The sequence below is a fragment of the Neopelma chrysocephalum genome, unplaced genomic scaffold (assembly GCF_003984885.1).
Source record: "Neopelma chrysocephalum unplaced genomic scaffold, ASM398488v2 Primary Assembly neopelma1_67, whole genome shotgun sequence".
Lineage (NCBI taxonomy): Eukaryota > Metazoa > Chordata > Aves > Passeriformes > Pipridae > Neopelma > Neopelma chrysocephalum.
Window position 1 is genome coordinate 1,299,781 of NW_020897726.1, and position 18,148 is coordinate 1,317,928.

The window sequence follows — 18,148 nt, forward strand, 5'->3', positions numbered from 1 at the left end:
TCTGTGCCATCAGGGAAAGATTTAAAAAAGCCCTCCACAGGCCTCATTATTATGTCCTCTTAGCCAGCATCCTTCCTGTCATTGGGGTTCTTGATGCCTCAGCAGAGACTATGTGGAAATAGTACATTTTCTGGAGAATCTCCCTAGGCATGTTGTGAATTTCTGCTTTTCACTTACCCCAGTATCCTTTGCCAGAAAGTCTCTACCATCTCTGGGAATGGAAAGCAACTATATGGAGCCATCTGAGCACTTTACACGGATCACCTGTACATGAATGTCCCCCTTTATCATTAGACTCTTAAGAGCTTTCTGAACTAAGTCAGAAAGTGTTAGCTCCCATCAGTCCCACCCTTTAGATGTGGTTTGGACAGCCTGTGTCGGTGTCTACCTTACAAGCTCATTCAGAGGCCAACAGATAGCAAAGCATTCTGCAGCATATGAGCCACCTTGCAGCTGTTAGATGCATGCATGTGGTGGTCTAGGTTATACAGGAAAACATCAGGAAAGCTGGACTGCTCATCCAGGCAACTGCAAATCTCTCAGAAAATGTAGTAGTTTAGAACTACTATAGGCGTTTGGTCAAATATTGCATATAGCTCAAGTGGCTATCCATCCCTTACACTTCAAAGGCTATATAGGTGCTATTTAACCTTTTTATGGAGTTGAGGACTTTCTCTTGTAAGTTTTAAGAGCTGCTACTATTCTTTTAATATCACAGTTCATAAACCCCAAGTTGGCTTTGACATGCAGGCATTTTTCTCATTGACAATGAAAATTCTTCATTAAAATATGTTGCTCATTAAAATGAGAGCTGCATTACAGTCAGGGGAAAAAAAGTATTTTTAATGGCTATAATAAATAAGCAAGACCTGAAGCCACAAGTGTTAGATTGGTTTTTTTGTCTGAACATAAAGTGTTGAGCCTCCTAATGTTGAGCTTTACTGAAAACCTGACTTCTAGAGACAAATCTCTGTCCTGATTTCTGTCTTTTTCAACTCTAACCACAATGACCTTTGTCATTTTGTGTGTTTATTTTAATCATCAAAACCTCTGTTCTTACTAATAAGCTACAAACTGGACAAAAGTGATGTCCTAGTTTGTTTATTGCAGGTTATTTGATACTTATACAGCCTTATATATGACCATGCAAATATTAAAATTATTACCATAAAAGTTAAAGAGCTACTAATCTCTGTTGTTTCTACCCTCACAACTAATCCATTAAAATGCATATTGAATTTGGCATTGACTCCTTTTAGAGTTGTCCTCTGGTCTGCAGGGGTCCCATCCTGTGGCCTTGGGGAAATGGCAGTTCAGTTGCTTGTTCAAAACCTGTGGCAGAAGCCCAAGGCTGAGATTTAATAGTGATCAGAATTGATTGAGGTGGAGGAAGCAGCGAGTAAGTTGAGAGTATGACCATGATAGATGGTATGTTGATTTCAGATTGGGTACATGAATAAGAGTTGATGGTACCTCACCTAGCATTCGTTTTGATACTTATGAAAGTAATACAGATAGTCTGGAAGGGGAATGGGTTTCTTGGAGAAGGCTTTCCTCAGAATCAAGGGAGGGAACTTGACTGTGAGAGGGCAGAAATGTTTTGTGAGGCATCAGAAACAATTCTTTCCAATTCAACTTCTGTTTTTGTGGAGCTGGGAACCATTGGGCCTCTGGTTTGCAGAATGTTCTGCTGCCAGGCATTAGGCTTGTGTTTTCACTTAAATCTCTTCACACTTAATATTGCCAAATAACCAAGGTGAAGATGAAAAGAGAAAGCAATAAAACAATATCTGAGTTAACCCTGTAACAAATTCAGGAAGATTTTTTCTCTTTCATGATCTTCCTCCAAAGAGGTATGAGTGAATTAATTAACTTTTGTGGAACTACTTGATGAGTACAGCATGTCTACAAGTTTGTAATAAAACTTCTTTCCAAAGGTGGCTTCAAGAGTAGATGTCAGTTCTGTTTAGCTGTGAAGTTGTTGGGCTTTTTTTTAGCACATGATGTCAAATCACTTGACTCATTGCATTGAAGCCAAATGAAAGACCACATTAATAAATATATTTTGAGTTATTATAAAGGTTACAGTGCTGTAAGATACTATGATAATTGAAATTTGTTTGCATATTTAAAATAATGTTTAAGTTAAATACCATTGATTTAGCCTAGCAAACTGGTTATTTTCTCTGTCTTTTTATTTAAAAAAATATATTATATTGAATTAATGTAATAGAATTTAATTTATATTTTCAGGATGTAAGGAAAACCATTTCTACTTCTCGCCCTTATTGAAATAGTTTTTATGTACTATGCATTCCATTTTAACCACAATTCAAAAAGGAATGTGCATGTTACTTATGACTTTCCTGCTATTCTTTGTTTCTATATTTTGCTCTTAGGTTTCCTCAGCACATTGTTAGACCCAACCCTAGCAAGAAGGTGATTGATATGGCTCTTTGTGCCCTGGCTAAATAGCTAAACATAGAGTGTATTGTGTCTGCGCTCAGGGAAAAAATGAAATGCAATTAAATTCATTTCAACTTCAGTAACATGACATTTCTGTTTCTTTCATGTCAGGCTTTATTCTTTTCTATAATCAGATTTTGTAACCCTTTTTATAATGTCTCCTCACTTCAGTAATCACTAAATAGGATGCTTGTGTTGCAAGTTAATTAGAAATTTTTGTGTGCCTGGGTTGACTTTTCCCAAATCCTTGCTGTGGTTTCCACATCTTATGAGAGAGCATGTTTCACTCTCCACTGAGCTGTGAGGCACGAGTTCCATATCCACTCTTGAATCCTCCATGTTTAGGTTTGCAAGAGATTTTTGTGTTCCCTTTTGGAAACTGAAGTATTAAAATATTTCAGGCAATAGGAAGGGTCTGTATCTTAGGATGGGTTTTTCATAACTGCAAAGAAAACTTCTGGGAGTTTATTCACCCTTTGTATTGACAAAATCCATGACAGTTAACATAGCCTTTCACAGCAAGTGCCAGTAAGAATGCAGGACAATGATGCATGCGAGAGGTGAAAAGGGGAAGATGAAAAATCTTCATCATCCAGCTCTTTGTTCATAGTTGTAAATTACAAAATACGCAATAGTAATGCTTAGTTTTAGGGGTAAGCATTTGTAGAGTTCAGCGAGGGATTCAAAGAAAGATGAAGAGTGAGTTAAGTTCTTATGTAAATTTACCTTAAAGATTATAACAAGTAGGTTTCAAAAGTCATCTTTAGGTTCAGTGAGAGTTATTATTTCCTAATGAAAACCACATAAGAAACTCCCATTAAAATAAACTTTGAAGGGGAAAACCTATCATATTTGCAGATTTCCTTGGGTACACAGGCATTATTGTTATGCTATTAATTTCTTCTTTGTTTTAGCTTCAATGTCCCATCCCCCAGCCTAATCTCCCCAACCCTATCCACCCTGTACTGTTGTTTCCTATAATTAGTGAAGATACACATCTGTCTTCAGGCTACCACCTAATCTCTAAGGCCATATGGGTAAATGGAATATAATTATAATTTGGTAGACACCGAGCCTTCTGTGCATGGTTGTATTGCTCTTGTTCCTTTTTAAGCAGGCAAATTGAATCTATGATACAGTAGGGCTTGGAGGCTGGATTTAGTCCTTGCAAAATAAATATTTTTCAGATGAGAATTTCATTGTGTTAAATTTGGGTGGGAATTACACCAGTTTGGGAGGAATTCTGACAAAATGTTACTGCAATATGCAAGCACCCTGCATATTGTGAAGAAATCACCTGTGGTTATATGCAAAATATTAACAGAGGTCATTTTTTGTCCCCCTCTTTTTCAGTTATTTTTATTTCAGTTGCTGCGAGGACTGTCTTACATCCACCAGCGTTACATTTTGCACAGGGACCTGAAACCACAGAATCTTCTGATCAGTGACACGGGGGAGTTAAAGCTGGCAGACTTTGGTAGGCAAGCAGTTAATTACAAGTCTCTTATAATGTTGTAGGAATGTCAGACAGATGGTTCCATTGATTTCTCTTCCCCCCACCCTATTCCTTAGACACACCTTCTTCATTGTAGATAATTGCACATTTTTCTCCTGAGTGAAGAAATTGATTATGGTCAACAAAATGCTTGATTAAAAGGAAGCAAGTGAAAAACAAATACATACTCCAGTTCTCTCAAGGAAGATAATGCTGAAAGTATTTGCATTTTATTTACCGTGAGACCTCTGAATTAGAATTGAAAGCCTTTAAAAGAAAAGAAAAAAAATAGAGAGAGACCTGAGGAAATACAGGCTACATGAAGGGCACAATCACTTTATGGAAGCAGCTCTAGGGTTGTGGAGATCTGTATTAACTTTAATTAAATGGTTGCTGAAAGAGACTGAAGGACACAAGAGTAAGTGTTCATTCTAAAGAATAAAGTACATAGGACCACTTGGACTGCTTTCAGTATCCATTAGTCCATCACGGGGAAGCCTTATGTGGAGTTTAAAGTCAGGATGAAATGTTAGCCTTTTGCCTATTTTTAATTTTTTAAGCCATTTTCTAGTGGCTACACCAGGGCAAGTACTCTTTCCTCCGAAAACCATTGTGAATGCAGATGTGGAAAATGGCAATATTTTTCTTTAGTGGTTTTTACAAAACGTTGTAGGAATTTCTTTCTTTCCTGTAGGTCAGCTTCTCAGTTACTGATTCCAGCAGAGCTTCTGAAGTAAGATGAAAATGTGACCTATTGGCTTTTTTTAAAATGTCTTTTATTTTTATGACTGCTATCCACATCACGCTTCACATTTCATGCAGCACCAGTAATGAGGAAACCTTACGTGCTAATTGCCAATTTCACTGTTAACGTAGTAATGGTTTTTTGTCTTTTAATTAGCATTACTGCAATTAACAGCTCAGTGTTTATTTGCGATGTTGAAGAAGGGAATAGGACTTCATGTGGACACAGTCCACAAGAACTAGATTGGCCTTCAGATTGCAAGGCAGTTAGAGAAATAGTATTAGAAGCAATTATTATCTGGTTTTACACACCATTTTCTGTTGCCATTTTTCAAAACTTGCTGTTTTTTAAAATATATGCTTTAAACCCCCATTCCTGCATGTTGCATTTTACTGTGAGCTTTCATCTCTTAAGTACATAAAACAGGTGAATCATTAAGTGTTCCTGTAGTGAAATATGAGATAGTCCTCTCTTAAAGGTGCTGTGCTGTTTGACAGTAAGAGTTTCATTGTATCATTTATATGTATAAAACACTGTGAACTAATCTGATTACAAGTATCCCCATATTATAAATCTTTCAGGAGATTGTAATAATGGTTCTCTGGCTTTTGTGGATGCTGAAAACCATGTAAAAGATCTCACAAACTCTTTTGTATGTAAAATGTTTCCTGTGGTGTGGGGGTGGGTTGCTGAAGCTCTGGCTTGTGTGGCTGGAGAGAGGGAGGCTGCACACTTTTCAGCTGTTAAAGAAAAAAGAAAACGACCCATCTTTCACCAGTGCTATTAAATGCATTGCTGGAGGTGTGAACTGATCAATGAAATGTCCAAATCAGACATGAATTGACCTGCCTCCTGTATTGCCTGATGTTGCCATAGAGCAGAGAAAAGGATGGGACGCTTGTTTGTGCCCTGCTGTAGTAGGAAATGTAACTATCAGTTCTGATGAAATTATTGCCTCATTGTGGCACCAGGCTAAATATCCCAGTAATGACATCAAAGGCAGGCTTTTCACAGCTTCATCTTGGTGAGAGTTTAAGGTTGCCATTATGAATTCTTTTGATAGACTAGAAATGTGTAAGTACAACCAAAATGAAATACACTTGAATGTGTAATATTGTGCTTAGGATACTTTTTCTCTTGTAAGTTTGTTTTGACCTAGCAGAATCATCTGCATAATCTACTCTTATACACAGAGAGAAGACTATGCATCACCTTTTTTTTTTTTTAAAGCTAGATTTTCTTTCATGGCTCACGACCTCGTAAAATTGAAAACCAGATGGGTTAGACTTCTCTTCTGAGAACCAAGATGAAAAATTAGAAGTGATGAGGTTAAAGTCTGAAAGGTCATGACCTCTTTCACTGGAAACATGAGAAATGAGAGCACACCCGTGTGCTGTCTGTGTGCCTCCCTGTGCATATTTACTTATTTAAACGCTGTATTATTATAGCTCATCTTCCACGTTCCCATTATGAAAGACTTTTCTTAAACAAGATGTAAAATACAGTCCGGTTTCTCTTTATGTTTTTCTGCCACAAATGACTAATTTGCAATAATGTGCTTGGAAAGGAAGTCGGCTGACATTGTGTGTTTGATTAATTACATGTGGAGCAGTATGGAAATTAGAAAGATGGTTGCTTTTCTTTCAAATGCACTCAAGGCAGGAGAAAACCTATCAAGAAATCAGTTTCTGACAGAGATAGGATTGACTTTGCTAGCGCAATAAATATAAAATCCTTTTAGTTCTTTAGGCCTTTTAGTCTCTAAGGACAAGACCTTCAGATTTTGGTTTCATAAGTTTACAAAAAAATCAACATCATGTCTGAAGTTTTTCATTTGGCGTCAGGCTTATTTAATCTCTTCACTGTAGGATATCAAATACTTAAAAGCAAGCTGTAGTGGATCATAGTTCTTGAATAAACAAGGTAAAAGAAAGGCTATTCATGTCTGCCAGTGCATTGTGCTGTGGCTGAAGTGGAATCTTTGAATAACTGTGGGCATGTGTTTTTCTATAGCAGGGCTCCCAGACATAGATACTCCACTGTGTGGGAGTGTCTTTGTTCAGACGAACAGCAGTTTGCTTTTCTGTTCATTGTACTCTAGCTGCTAGGAAATGAACATTTATGAGAAGTCTCAGCGGTCAAATGAAAAGGGAGAACAGAATATAGAGGCTTTATCAAATTAAAAATGGATGAACTATAAAAAATGGCTTTCTTGAGAAGATATAATAGGGGAGACTACATCTTGAATAATTGTTGCTATGAAAAATAGTCCTTGAAGGCTATACCTGCATTCTTTTTTCAATCTAGTTAAAATTCCAGAGGAAATTAAAGTATATGGGGAATTCTCCTTGTGAAATGAAGTGTAAGAATTATTTTTGATCCTATGGTGTGAATTTAGCCGTCTACTGGTTTGTTTATTTTCCCCCACACATGTCTGTCTTAAGTAGAAATAAAGTATTTTAAACCTTTAGTGAGTAACGCCATAAGCAATTTGCCTCAGTCTTCAACAGGAAGACCAGTTATCCTCAGGGCCACCATCCCCCTGAGCTAGTAGATAAGGACAGGGAGCAGAATAGATCCCCTGCAATCCAGGAGGAAGTAGTTAGAGACCTTCTGTGCCACTTAGACACTCACAGTCTGTGGGTCCAGATGATAATCACACAAGGGTGCTGAGAGAGCTGGCAGAAGAGCCCATCAAGCCACTCTCCATCATTTATCATCAGTCCTGGTTAACTGGGAAGGTCCCAGGTGACAAGAGGTTGGACAGTGTGATACCCATCTACAAGAAGGGTTGAAAGGAGGATCGAGGGAACTACAGGCCTGTTTTTGGCCCCTCACTCCAAGAAAGACATTGAGGTACTGGAGCATGTCCAGAGAACGGTGACAAAGCTGATGAAGAGTCTAGAGAGTAAGTCATGTGAGGAGCAGCTGAGGGGACTGGGGTTGTTTCGCTTGGAGGCTGAAGGGGTACCTTATTACTCTCTACAGCTACCTGAAAGGAAGTTGTAACCAGGTGGAGGTCATTCTCTTCTTCCAGGCAGCTAACAACAGGACAAGAGGAAATGGTCTCAGTCTGCACCAGGGAAAGTTCAACCTGGACATTAGAAAGAATTTCTTCACTGAAAGGGTGGTTAAGCATTGGAACGGGCTGCCAAGGGAAGTGGTGGAGTCACCATCTCTGGAAGTGTTCGAGAAATGACTGGACGTGGCACTTAGTGCTGGGGTTTAGTTGGCATAATGGCGTTCAGTCAAAGGTTGGACTTGATGATCTTGGAGATCTTTTCCAACCTTAATGATTTTATGATTCCATTGCAAACTTAAATGAAATGGGAGCCTTGTGCTTGATGCTAGTTACCACACAGACTGGGTTGCATAGCTATTCCTTAACCTTTAGTTAGTAGTTTTTCTGCACTCCATACAGTTGCATTTTTTTTACCTTTGGATGTGTATTGACTTAAAAAAAAGAAATGGTTGAACCTTTGTTTAAAAGGCCATTATGGAGTTGTAAAAGCAAGGTATTTTTCTAAAGATAAATGTGTTACTTTAACTATAAATAGTGTCAAATGGCTGTATGGCAGTGGATAGGAACATGGACTCAAAGAATGAGCATGAAGGATATCTTTTTTTCAGGAGTTAGTTGCAATTGATCTAAGCAAAATAATTATCTAAGCAAATATGTGATTCATGTTCATATTAAACATGCTCTCTTATTTTCAAAATGTCACTTTGAACTTCTAAGAAATACATACCAAAGACTGTAGGAGCAAATACAGGTGAAAGGACCAGAGGAACAGACAAGCTCTGCCAGGCATACTATCTTTGACTGTACATGAGGGTGCTTTCTCAGTGGCCCCAGGCAGAAGAGCCTGAGGTGTGGGAGGGGTTTAGAATGTGGCCTGAGGAGTTCTGTGAGGAGATTAGAGCATCTGGGAGTAAAATGTGCTGAGGTAGGGGAGAAAGTTGGCAGGATGTTGAGGAGGCTGAAGATGCTGGAACAGCATGATGGAGTAAAGCAATAAGTGACTGTGGAAAATGCTAAGCAGGGCAGGTGATATCACAGAAGACTCTGATAAGGCTGAGGTGCTCCGTCCCTTCCTTGTCTTGGTCTTCACAAATGAGATCTTACGGGCCTTTGTTCTCAGAGATGTGATCCAGGGAGGAAGGGGAGAGTGGAAAATAACTGAATTGGGGATTTCTGAAAACTCCTGTCCTGTGCGAGTTCATTGAATTATAAAATCTCCTGAGCTGGAGGGGACCCACAAGTATCACAGAGTCCAACTCCTGACCCTTCAGAGGACAAACCCAGGAATCACAACATGTGCCTGAGAGTACTGGGAAAGCAGAATGATGTCATTTTCAGGCTTCTCTCTATCATCTTTGAAATACTGTAGATTGAGGGAGGTCTCCAATAACTAAAGAAAAGTTAATGTTGTACCCATTTTCAAGAAGGGCAAGAAGGAAGGTCTGGGGTATTGCAGGTTGGTCAACTGCTATCGCTGAGAAAATAATGGAGCAAGGCTGCTTGAAAGTAATTTCTGTACATGTTAAGAAAGTGTTTGCCAGTTTTAGTCAAGGTAAATCATGTTTGATCCATGGGATTGCCTTCTGTAATGAAATGACTAGTTCTGCAGTCTCCCTGTACCTACAGAGTTGGTTACCAAGAAGGTGGTGATGCATAGCATGAAGGTGCTCTTTACCAAGGTGCACACTGGGAGAATGAGGGATAATGGTCATAAGCAGAATGAGAACTGGGCATAAGGATGGAAATGTTCAATATGAGAGTACTTCAGCCCAGAGATGAGGTGAAATCTCTGTTTGCTTCACTGACTGGACTAAGTCTTGAGCAATCAGGCAGGTTGAAATAGGCAAATTTTCCCTCTTGTGTGGTTCTGCAGCTCAGTAAATACCATGCTTGTTTTGTTTTGTTTTTTAATGATTGGATATTGTCATTTAGCTACTGTATATGCTGATATAAATCAAGATTGGCTAATCAGTTATGTTTGCACGCTTAATAAACTTCAGCACCAAGTCCCTAAATAGCTGGTGATAATCAGGTAGGAGATGCATCCCACCGTCTGTGTGGGACTTTCCAGGAAGGATTTACTCTTTTTGTGCCTTGTTCTTTCTTCTCTGTTCTGTAACAGCCACTAACAACCTAATATTCTGACTCTTCCAGGGACAGTGTGGACCTTTAATCTGATCATATCATGATTACTCTTACATATTCTTTAGTTAGAATAATTTTTTGCTTTCTGGGTTGAAAACTTTCAAGTTATACTTGTTATTAGATATTTTCAGATAAAATAATTTTGTAGTTTTCACCTTTTGATGCAATGAGAAAGTCATCAGGGCATGTGTGTCAAGAACAAAACATTTAGGCTTGACTAGTGTATGAGGCAGTAAAACTCTTCTGAGGCTGTGAGAGAAACTGGCCAAGTTGCTAGTAGGGCCCTTGACCTGCTTTATCTGTGAGCTGATCAACCTGCTGCTGGGGTTTGTTTTTCAGGGGATTGCTTGTTTGTGAGTCTTCCCTGCAGCTGCCTCTCACTTTGATCTTTTATGTTAGGCCGCAGTGGAAGTGAACTTCGTGAGGTGGGTGGATGAGAAGTTTGAAGACCTGTTTGGTCTCTGTTTTGGATTGTGCAGTTATTGTAATTGCAAGGAACTTCTATGTAATCATATATTTTAAGTGGGGTGCCATTCTTTTTAGTGTGTTTACTGACTTTTTCTCTATGCCATGGCTCTAAGACACGGTTTATAAACTATGCAGGCACCTGAGAGACAGAAATGCAAAGTATGATTTCAAAGTATGGAACAGCAGGTCTAGAATTGCTAGCTTGGCAATAGTTTGAAAGAATTGGAAAACTTGAAGATTGATGATTTTTAAATATTTTTTTAAGACTTGAATATGTGTCTCCCCTCCCATCCACTCCCTGCCCCAATTTTTGTTAGTTTTAGTCCTTTTGAAAATAATCTTCAAACTGTGGTAACACTACAAAAAAATTCTAGTGTTGCAAGGTGAATGAGAAAGAGCATCAGGAACTTAGTATTTTAAAGCTTTACTGCTTTTTCCTGCAGTAAGAGAGTTGCTCTTTCTCGTCTGCAGGAGTGGGCTTTGGAGAGAAAAAACAGCATGACAATTTTCATGAAAATGTCTTTCATTTACTCTTTCAAATAACACTGACCCTGAAGGTTTTCCTGATAGCTTTTGGTTGTCTTCGGGGATCTCTTTGGATGAGTAAGGAGCTGCAGGCAGTCTGCATTATGGTGGAAGCCCTGCCTTAAGCTTTTGGAGTTTTGTTAACATAAAGCCCTGTGATGTAGTAAAAGAAAGAATGAAGTAAGTGTGATTCAACCATGCATCCTTCTAGATACATAGGGTGATTAATAATAGATAGCAGAAGCAAGGAGACTTGAAGATAATAATACAGGGAATTATACTCAATGGAGTTGCAGTTTAAAACTGCAGCTGAGTATCAGAGAAGATGTTTCCATGTATTTCCATATAGATTTTTCTGTGGGGAGCATGTCAGGGGTATGTCATGAGGGAGAAGGTTATTGCTGTATAGTTTACTGTTAAAATTATTAAAGCTATGTTGACAACTTGAAAAAAAATTAGTTCTTTTTTTCGCAGTAAGAATCCCATAAGGAGTTTCTTTATAATGTACTGTATAAAATTCATATGAAAGGTTGGATAGCATAAAAGATTGCTTGCATGGATAACTGCTATGTGTTTCCTGTGTAAATGTTCCACAGGGTATCAGTTCTTGAAGATGCTGATATAAGGAGTTGCCACAGTGCCTGAAGAGCTGGTATTGTCAGGAAAGCTTGATGAAATTGTTTGCAAAACTCCTCTGAGAGCATCTCTAGCTACGTAGGCTGGCTCCCTCTGGTCACCTGGCTTCAAGTGAGCCTGAGAAAAAGCAGGCCATGAGGCTGCAGCCACATGGCATTTGGAGAGAGCTGTAGGAGCAGCCTGGGTGACCCCTGAGGCACCTGGCCCACAGCAGCTCCTGCCCTCCACAGAAGCCCTTCTGCAGGGAGCAATGAAATAGTGGCAGCTGTCTGGGTATTTGTTATCAGAGGCTGGTGCTGGTAAAGAGAACCAGTTTACCCCAAACATAGGTCAACAGACCCCTCTAACATCCTGCCTGAATTGATCAGGATAAAAATAAAGACTGCTGTTACCCCAGGTGCAGCTGTTCCCCTCTGATAACAGTCTTTAAAATCTGAAGAATTGGTTCTTGTACCCCCAGGAAGGACAGTGATGGGCTTCTTTGCAGGCTCTATTTGTATTAAATATCAAGAAATAAAGATGACTTCAGTGACAATGTTGTAAGTTGAAAAAACAGGAAGTGGGAAGCTGGAAAATGAAACCCAAACTGGCAAACCTGAGTCAACTTGGAGGTCTTTATAAAACACAGTTATTTCTGTAATTAAAGTGGGACCTTATAATGCTGCTCATGGTGGCAGTTGGGCTGAGGACCTGGAGCAGCAGAACAGACTCTGTATTTGTCCTGGTGTGGCTTTGAATGCTTGTTACTCAGTCAGTGAAAAAAGCCCTTGCTATCCATGTTGCTCTCTAGATCCAGGGAAAGTGAGGCCAGAACTTTGGAGCAGAGTTGATAGGTAGCTATCAGCTACCTATTTGAAGGTAGGACCTTCAAATCTTTTCTCTTGGAGGGAAGATTAAAGCTATAGGCTGCAAAAGCTGTGGGTACTGTGCACCCAGACCTGTAGCAGGCTTCTGTTATTTATTTTGCTTTCCCATGATGACAGGCTTTTCCTCCACCCCCAGACCTTCTTTCTCAGTTTCTAATAGTATAGCTGGCTGCTGTCAGGGAGTAGCTAAAGCTGCCTCCTTCTCCTTCCCTCCCAGGAACAAGGACTTCATGTGCTGTGCTTGTGACCTTCTCTTATCATGCCCAGATCTATGGTAAAGAGAGGAGAGGAGATGTGTAAGTGGCAGAAAATTTCACACAACAGCAGTGCAAAGGGGTAGATCTGATTTCTGGCATTTGGGCTAAAGAATTGTTTTAGAATTGAAGATGCAAGAGAGTGTATAATCTAGTGCTGCTTCAGATACTCGTGCCTGCTCATATCTATTTGTCATTCCAGTCATGGATCTCCATCTAAATTGCTTCATAGATCTGATGGTTTTATTGAGGTATCAGTTAAATCTAAATAAAAAAAATACCATTGTGAGAGTCAATGCGGGAAGAATATCTTATGGACAGAAGTTTGGCTTCACAGTCTATGGAGGAAGAGTAAATTTGACATGTTTACTATCTGGAGACAGCAATTTGCAAAAATGGTGAGGTTCTCTTTTCAGTTAAGACTTCATCTTTTCTCTGCTAATAGTAAATACAAAGCAGAGCCACATACTGAATTTTTGTCCATGCTGGTCTTCACTGATTGTTTTTTAATAATTGAAATTAAAATTCTTTAAACATACCATACTGGTCTTTTCAGCTATTACTAAAGTAGATGCTGTAACTTAAGTTCTTCACACTGAGAAACACTGTGTAGGATTATTGACTGAAAATGAATTATTTTTTTTTTTTAAGAGCATGAAGGAGCTGGAGATTGGTGTGACTCACTAAATGTGTCCCCTGTTAAATGCATCTCAGATTACTTAGGGTTACATCCAGTTTTCCTCTGTTACAAGTTAGAGTTATATATTGAGCTTTTAAATAGGAGGAAGGTACCTTAATCATCCATTAAGGGCAATAAAAGAAGTTGGTTATGACACTGTTAAAACAACTGTGATGAAAAATCTGTTTCAGTGTTTTGTACTCAAGAAGAACATGGGATTTAGATGTCATCTGTACTGCATCTAGGTTAGTGCTGACTGTGTTATTATCAGAATCATGATTTTTTTTTTCTATTCCCCACCTAAGTGTCAACCAGACTCTTATGTGACAATTGCACAAAGGACATTAAGAACTATGATCTGCTGTCTGGACAGGAGAGATCCATCCATCCAAATGAGTCTGTAGATGTATTTAAAACAAACATTGTTATAATTGGAAAAAAAAAGCCTTGTTCAGTCATGTGATGGTGTTCTATCACTTTTAGATGAGAACATTTTTCTTCCCACATATCTTGCTTCTGTCATAGCCTTAGTCCATACAGGTCTACAAACCTCTGTATTTAAAATACCAAACTTTCTTTAAAACTTCATTGTTCTGAAGCTTCTTTACTTGTTTCTGATACAACAGGTGTGGGAAAAAAGTACTACAGGAAAAAGTACTACGCATGGTAAAGCTTTTGATTATAGGCAATCCAGTTACCTCCCATAGTACTCTCCATCTTTGCTTTCTTGGTCTGATGGTGATTTGGTTTAATCTTTCCTTATTTAATAGAACATACTGTATTATATAGTGAGAAAATTATGCCAAATTTTCAAATAATTTGAATGTCATTAGTGTGTTAATGGTTATACATATTTATTTTACAGGAAATAATCAGCTATGTAGGTATTAAAGGTTAACTGGAAAAGGTGTGGATTAAAGAAGAAAGAATTTATCATCAGTCAGAACAAAAATACTGATATGCGAAGAAAAAGATTAATGTGAGCAGAACTGACAGTTCATTAAGAGAAATGTGCCATTTAACACCGCCTGAAATAATACCATAATTGAGATTGCATTTTAAAGAAGTGATGGCTCTGTAATTTATAACATCATTTGTTTTGCCCCAGACAGTTTAAAACCTTACCTTTCTGTAACACAGTCACTTTTTATCTAGGTAATTTTTAATAATTTATGCATTAATTTTTTCATTCTTCTGAAAGATACAGTACTGGTTGTATACTCATAGATGCACCATTTGTCCTGCTGTAAATGAAAATCATGCTTGCAAGTCTACCTGCATTAAGATGAAAGTTGCCCCTGCATCAATTGGCCTTGATGATAGCCAGAAGAGATCAGGCAGTGCTTGTCTTAGCAATACTTAACACTTCTCCAGTGATTTCCATTTCCAAAAACTATACAGGGAAATGGTAACTCCAGGTATGTATGTTACAACTAAACTTTGCTTGACCTCTCATTCTTATAATTTGAAAGACCCAAAATTAACAAATTTATAAGTGGGAGATAAGGAATCAGCAGCTTTTTGTCTGGGTGATGTGGGAACATTAACAACCACTTTGCATGGGGAGAAAATGGTGCTGAGTGACTTGAGTTACATGGCAGGGAGAATGGCTGGTAAGACCTTCACCTTGTTGAAGATCCTCAAGCTCTTCTCCAAAGATAGTTCAGCTTTTACCACCTTTGTTTTTATGGCTTATAATATGTCGGATCATAAGCAATTTTTTTTATGTGGTCATTGGAAGTAAGATAGAAGAAGATTTTCAGATGTAATCTCTTTCATTCCCACCCACAACCATGAACATATTCATATCCTTCTTATTGCAGCAAATTTTAAGTCTCGGACATCAAATTTATTTGATCTTGTGACTATATTTGCTTTTAAGGATATTTCATTGCAATAGTTTTAAGTTAGTTCTCTACTCTTCAAGCCACTGGAAATTTGGTTCCACACTGAACTGTCTGTAGACCTTGGAAAAAACTAACTAACTAAAAAAAAAGCATGGGCGGAGGAGGGAGAGGAATAAGAAAAAAGGCAACAGATCACTGAAATGTACTTCATAAACACAAATGCCTAATGTTAACTACTTGAAATTTTGGCAATTCTTTGCCCATTCTGTCTTACAGTGCTCAGGATGCTCACCAGTTTTGCTACACATGTTGCAGAATGTGATACTAAATGTAACATGCTTGCGTGTACTTACAATTTGCTCATACATACAAACTTGAAATAGTAAATGATTTAAATAAAAAATGGAATGTTTTAATAATAGTATGACAGTAGTATTTTGTTGGTGGTCAAAATACTTTTAGGGATCCTTTGCTTTCAATCTACAAATAGTTTTTATTGAGCATTGCATTCAGAAGTACATCCGTCATCTTTAAGTCAAATGAAAAATAGAGAAAAGAATGGTGTGGTTTCATTACTGAGTGGTGGGTTGACCTTGGCTGGATGCCAGGTGCCCATCCAACCACTCTATCACTCCCCTTCCCAGCCGGATAGATGTGAGGGTAAGATGGAAAAGAACTCGTGGGTATGGATAATGCAGTTTATTAAAGCAGAAACCAGGTGAAATCTTGCGCACCCAAAAGGGAAGCAAAAGATAAGACGGTTCATTCTCCACTTCCCATCAGCAGCGATGGGCGGCCACTCCCGAGAAGCAGGGCTCCAGCATGTGTAACAGTTCCTCAGCAGGCAGTCATTGGAGACAATGAATGCTTGCCTTCCTGCTCCTTGCCTTAGCTTTTATATCTGAGCCGATGCCACGTTGTCTGGAATATCCCTTTGGTCAGTTTGAGTCAGCTGGCCTACTTGTGTCCCCTCCCAGGATCCTGCCCTTGATTGTGGAAGGAGTGTTACAGCGCTGATGCTGTGCTCGGCAGTAGCAAAAACACCAGTGTGTTATCAACACCCTTCTAGCTACAAAGCACAGCACTGTGAGGGCTACTAAGGGGAAATGAACTCCATCTCAGCCAGACCCATTAAACTAACGAATTTTCACTTGTTCTAGTAGTTAGAATATAGGGTTCTGCTGTTCTACTGACTTGGTAGGCTTATATCTGTACATAATGGACTAGATTTGGTTGTATAGCTCTAGTTTTGCCATTCTGGCAGTGGTATTTTAGTGTTCATTATCACTTTAGAGAAAGATGCTGCATTGGGAACATGTGCTTTTAAACTACATATTTCCAGAATCATACTGTTAAGGCACAGCCTTAATGCCCTTCTAATGTAACTTTTTTGAAAATGAAATTGTCTGTTTTAGTTTCTTCTTTTTCTTTGACAAAATTGTATTAAGAACTGATTAGGTGGCTTTGCAGTAGTATAGATGCCTGATTACTGATGCAAAATCAAATAATCATTTAGACCTAAGCATATTGGAATGTCTTTCACATCAAACTTTTCTTCTAAGATTTATGATTCAGCTAATTTAAGATAACATATACATTAAATGAATTTTGAGGAGTGATTCAATTGAACAGGTGAATCTGATACTCCAGAGATTTCTGTCGTTAGATGTTGCTTTATAATATTGCTTTACAATATTGCTTTACAGAAGCAACAGTAGTAATATAGATTTTCTTAATGGCTTCTCTCTTGAAAGCAAAATGAAAACAGTTTTAAAAATTAGTGAAATCTTTGTTTCCTGTAGTTATTTTGTTCTTCAATGTATTTCAAAAAGCTTTTATATAATTGAGAATTTTTTTTTTAGTTTTGTTAGTTTTACACCAATGCCTGTTTACAGATAATTTTTCTCTGACTTAAGCCAGTGCAGTCAAATGTGGTTTTAGATGGGTGTTACCTGGTATGTGAATGTATGTACTAATGTGATAGCACGTGCAAAACATACTGGAGTTCTTCAGCAGAAATCCAAGACAGTGTTTTACCCACTAAGGAAGTACTTAAACTGTGGAGTATAATATTGTAGCAATGAGAGAAATCAGCTGAATATTTGTCTTATCTATAAATACTCTGGCTCAGGTACTGGCAGCAGCGATCACTAGAGAACTGTTTGTGCCAGACAGGGCAGCCAAGGTTCATAAGCAAGGCTGGATGGTGGAACAAATGCAGCTGCATTCTGCAGTGTAGAAATGTGTGCTCAGATGACACCATAGCTGGAAAAGGAGGCACCTCAAACCCACTTGCATTGGCTGTGCAGTACAGGGACTGCTAGCTGTGGAGTTGTGCCATTTATATGTAAGTCAGGCCTTGCACTGTAAGGATTGATGGTTTCAGTACCCATGTGGAGACAGTTTTTCAAATTCACAAATTCCACTCCTGGGAGGTAATGTCAAATGGCAGTGTTGTTGGACTTATAAATAAAATAGTTGTTATATCTACTTTTCAAAAGTACTATTTGTCTGTAAATGTTAGTGTTATTCAAATACTTGTTACTCCATGTAGCCCTGTTCTTGTTAAACTACTTATTCTAGACAAGTTCAAATAAATTTGCAGTTACTTGATTAGGCTTTTAGTAGCTGACCATAACTTGAGGTATTCTCTTCATCTAAGTTCTCCAAATATTTTACCTCCAGATTGGAAATGATGGATCAGCAAAATTGTAGTATCTCCCTGGGCTAAATCACTCTGTAGAGTAACATCCCAGTGGCCATGCTACTATTGTTGCCTTTCTTCCAGCACTGCACGGAGCTGTGGAACCCTTCAGTGAGTGGAGAGCACAGTATGTGCATCACCTTGTCACTGCCAGTGTTGTGTGATCAGTTAAGAAACAAAATTACCTGAGTGTAAACAACAGGGATTAGATGTTTGAATATAAAACTGCTGGTGAAACTTAGCTTTTGTGTTTCTATTTGGATGACTGTGAATCACTACAGTAGCACCAAATTGTG

The 18,148-nt window shown here is 38.5% G+C and overlaps 1 protein-coding gene across 3 annotated transcripts in view; it reads left to right on the top strand.

Annotated features, from left to right (window-relative positions):
- The window catches only part of CDK14 (cyclin dependent kinase 14), a 313,384-nt gene that overhangs the window by 157,920 nt on the left and 137,316 nt on the right, over window positions 1-18,148 (top strand). For all 3 annotated transcript variants that reach the window (XM_027684701.1, XM_027684704.1, XM_027684703.1), the window contains one exon: window positions 3,820-3,943. In XM_027684701.1, the coding sequence (XP_027540502.1) occupies window positions 3,820-3,943 (124 nt within the window). The remainder of the gene's footprint in view (window positions 1-3,819; window positions 3,944-18,148) is intronic.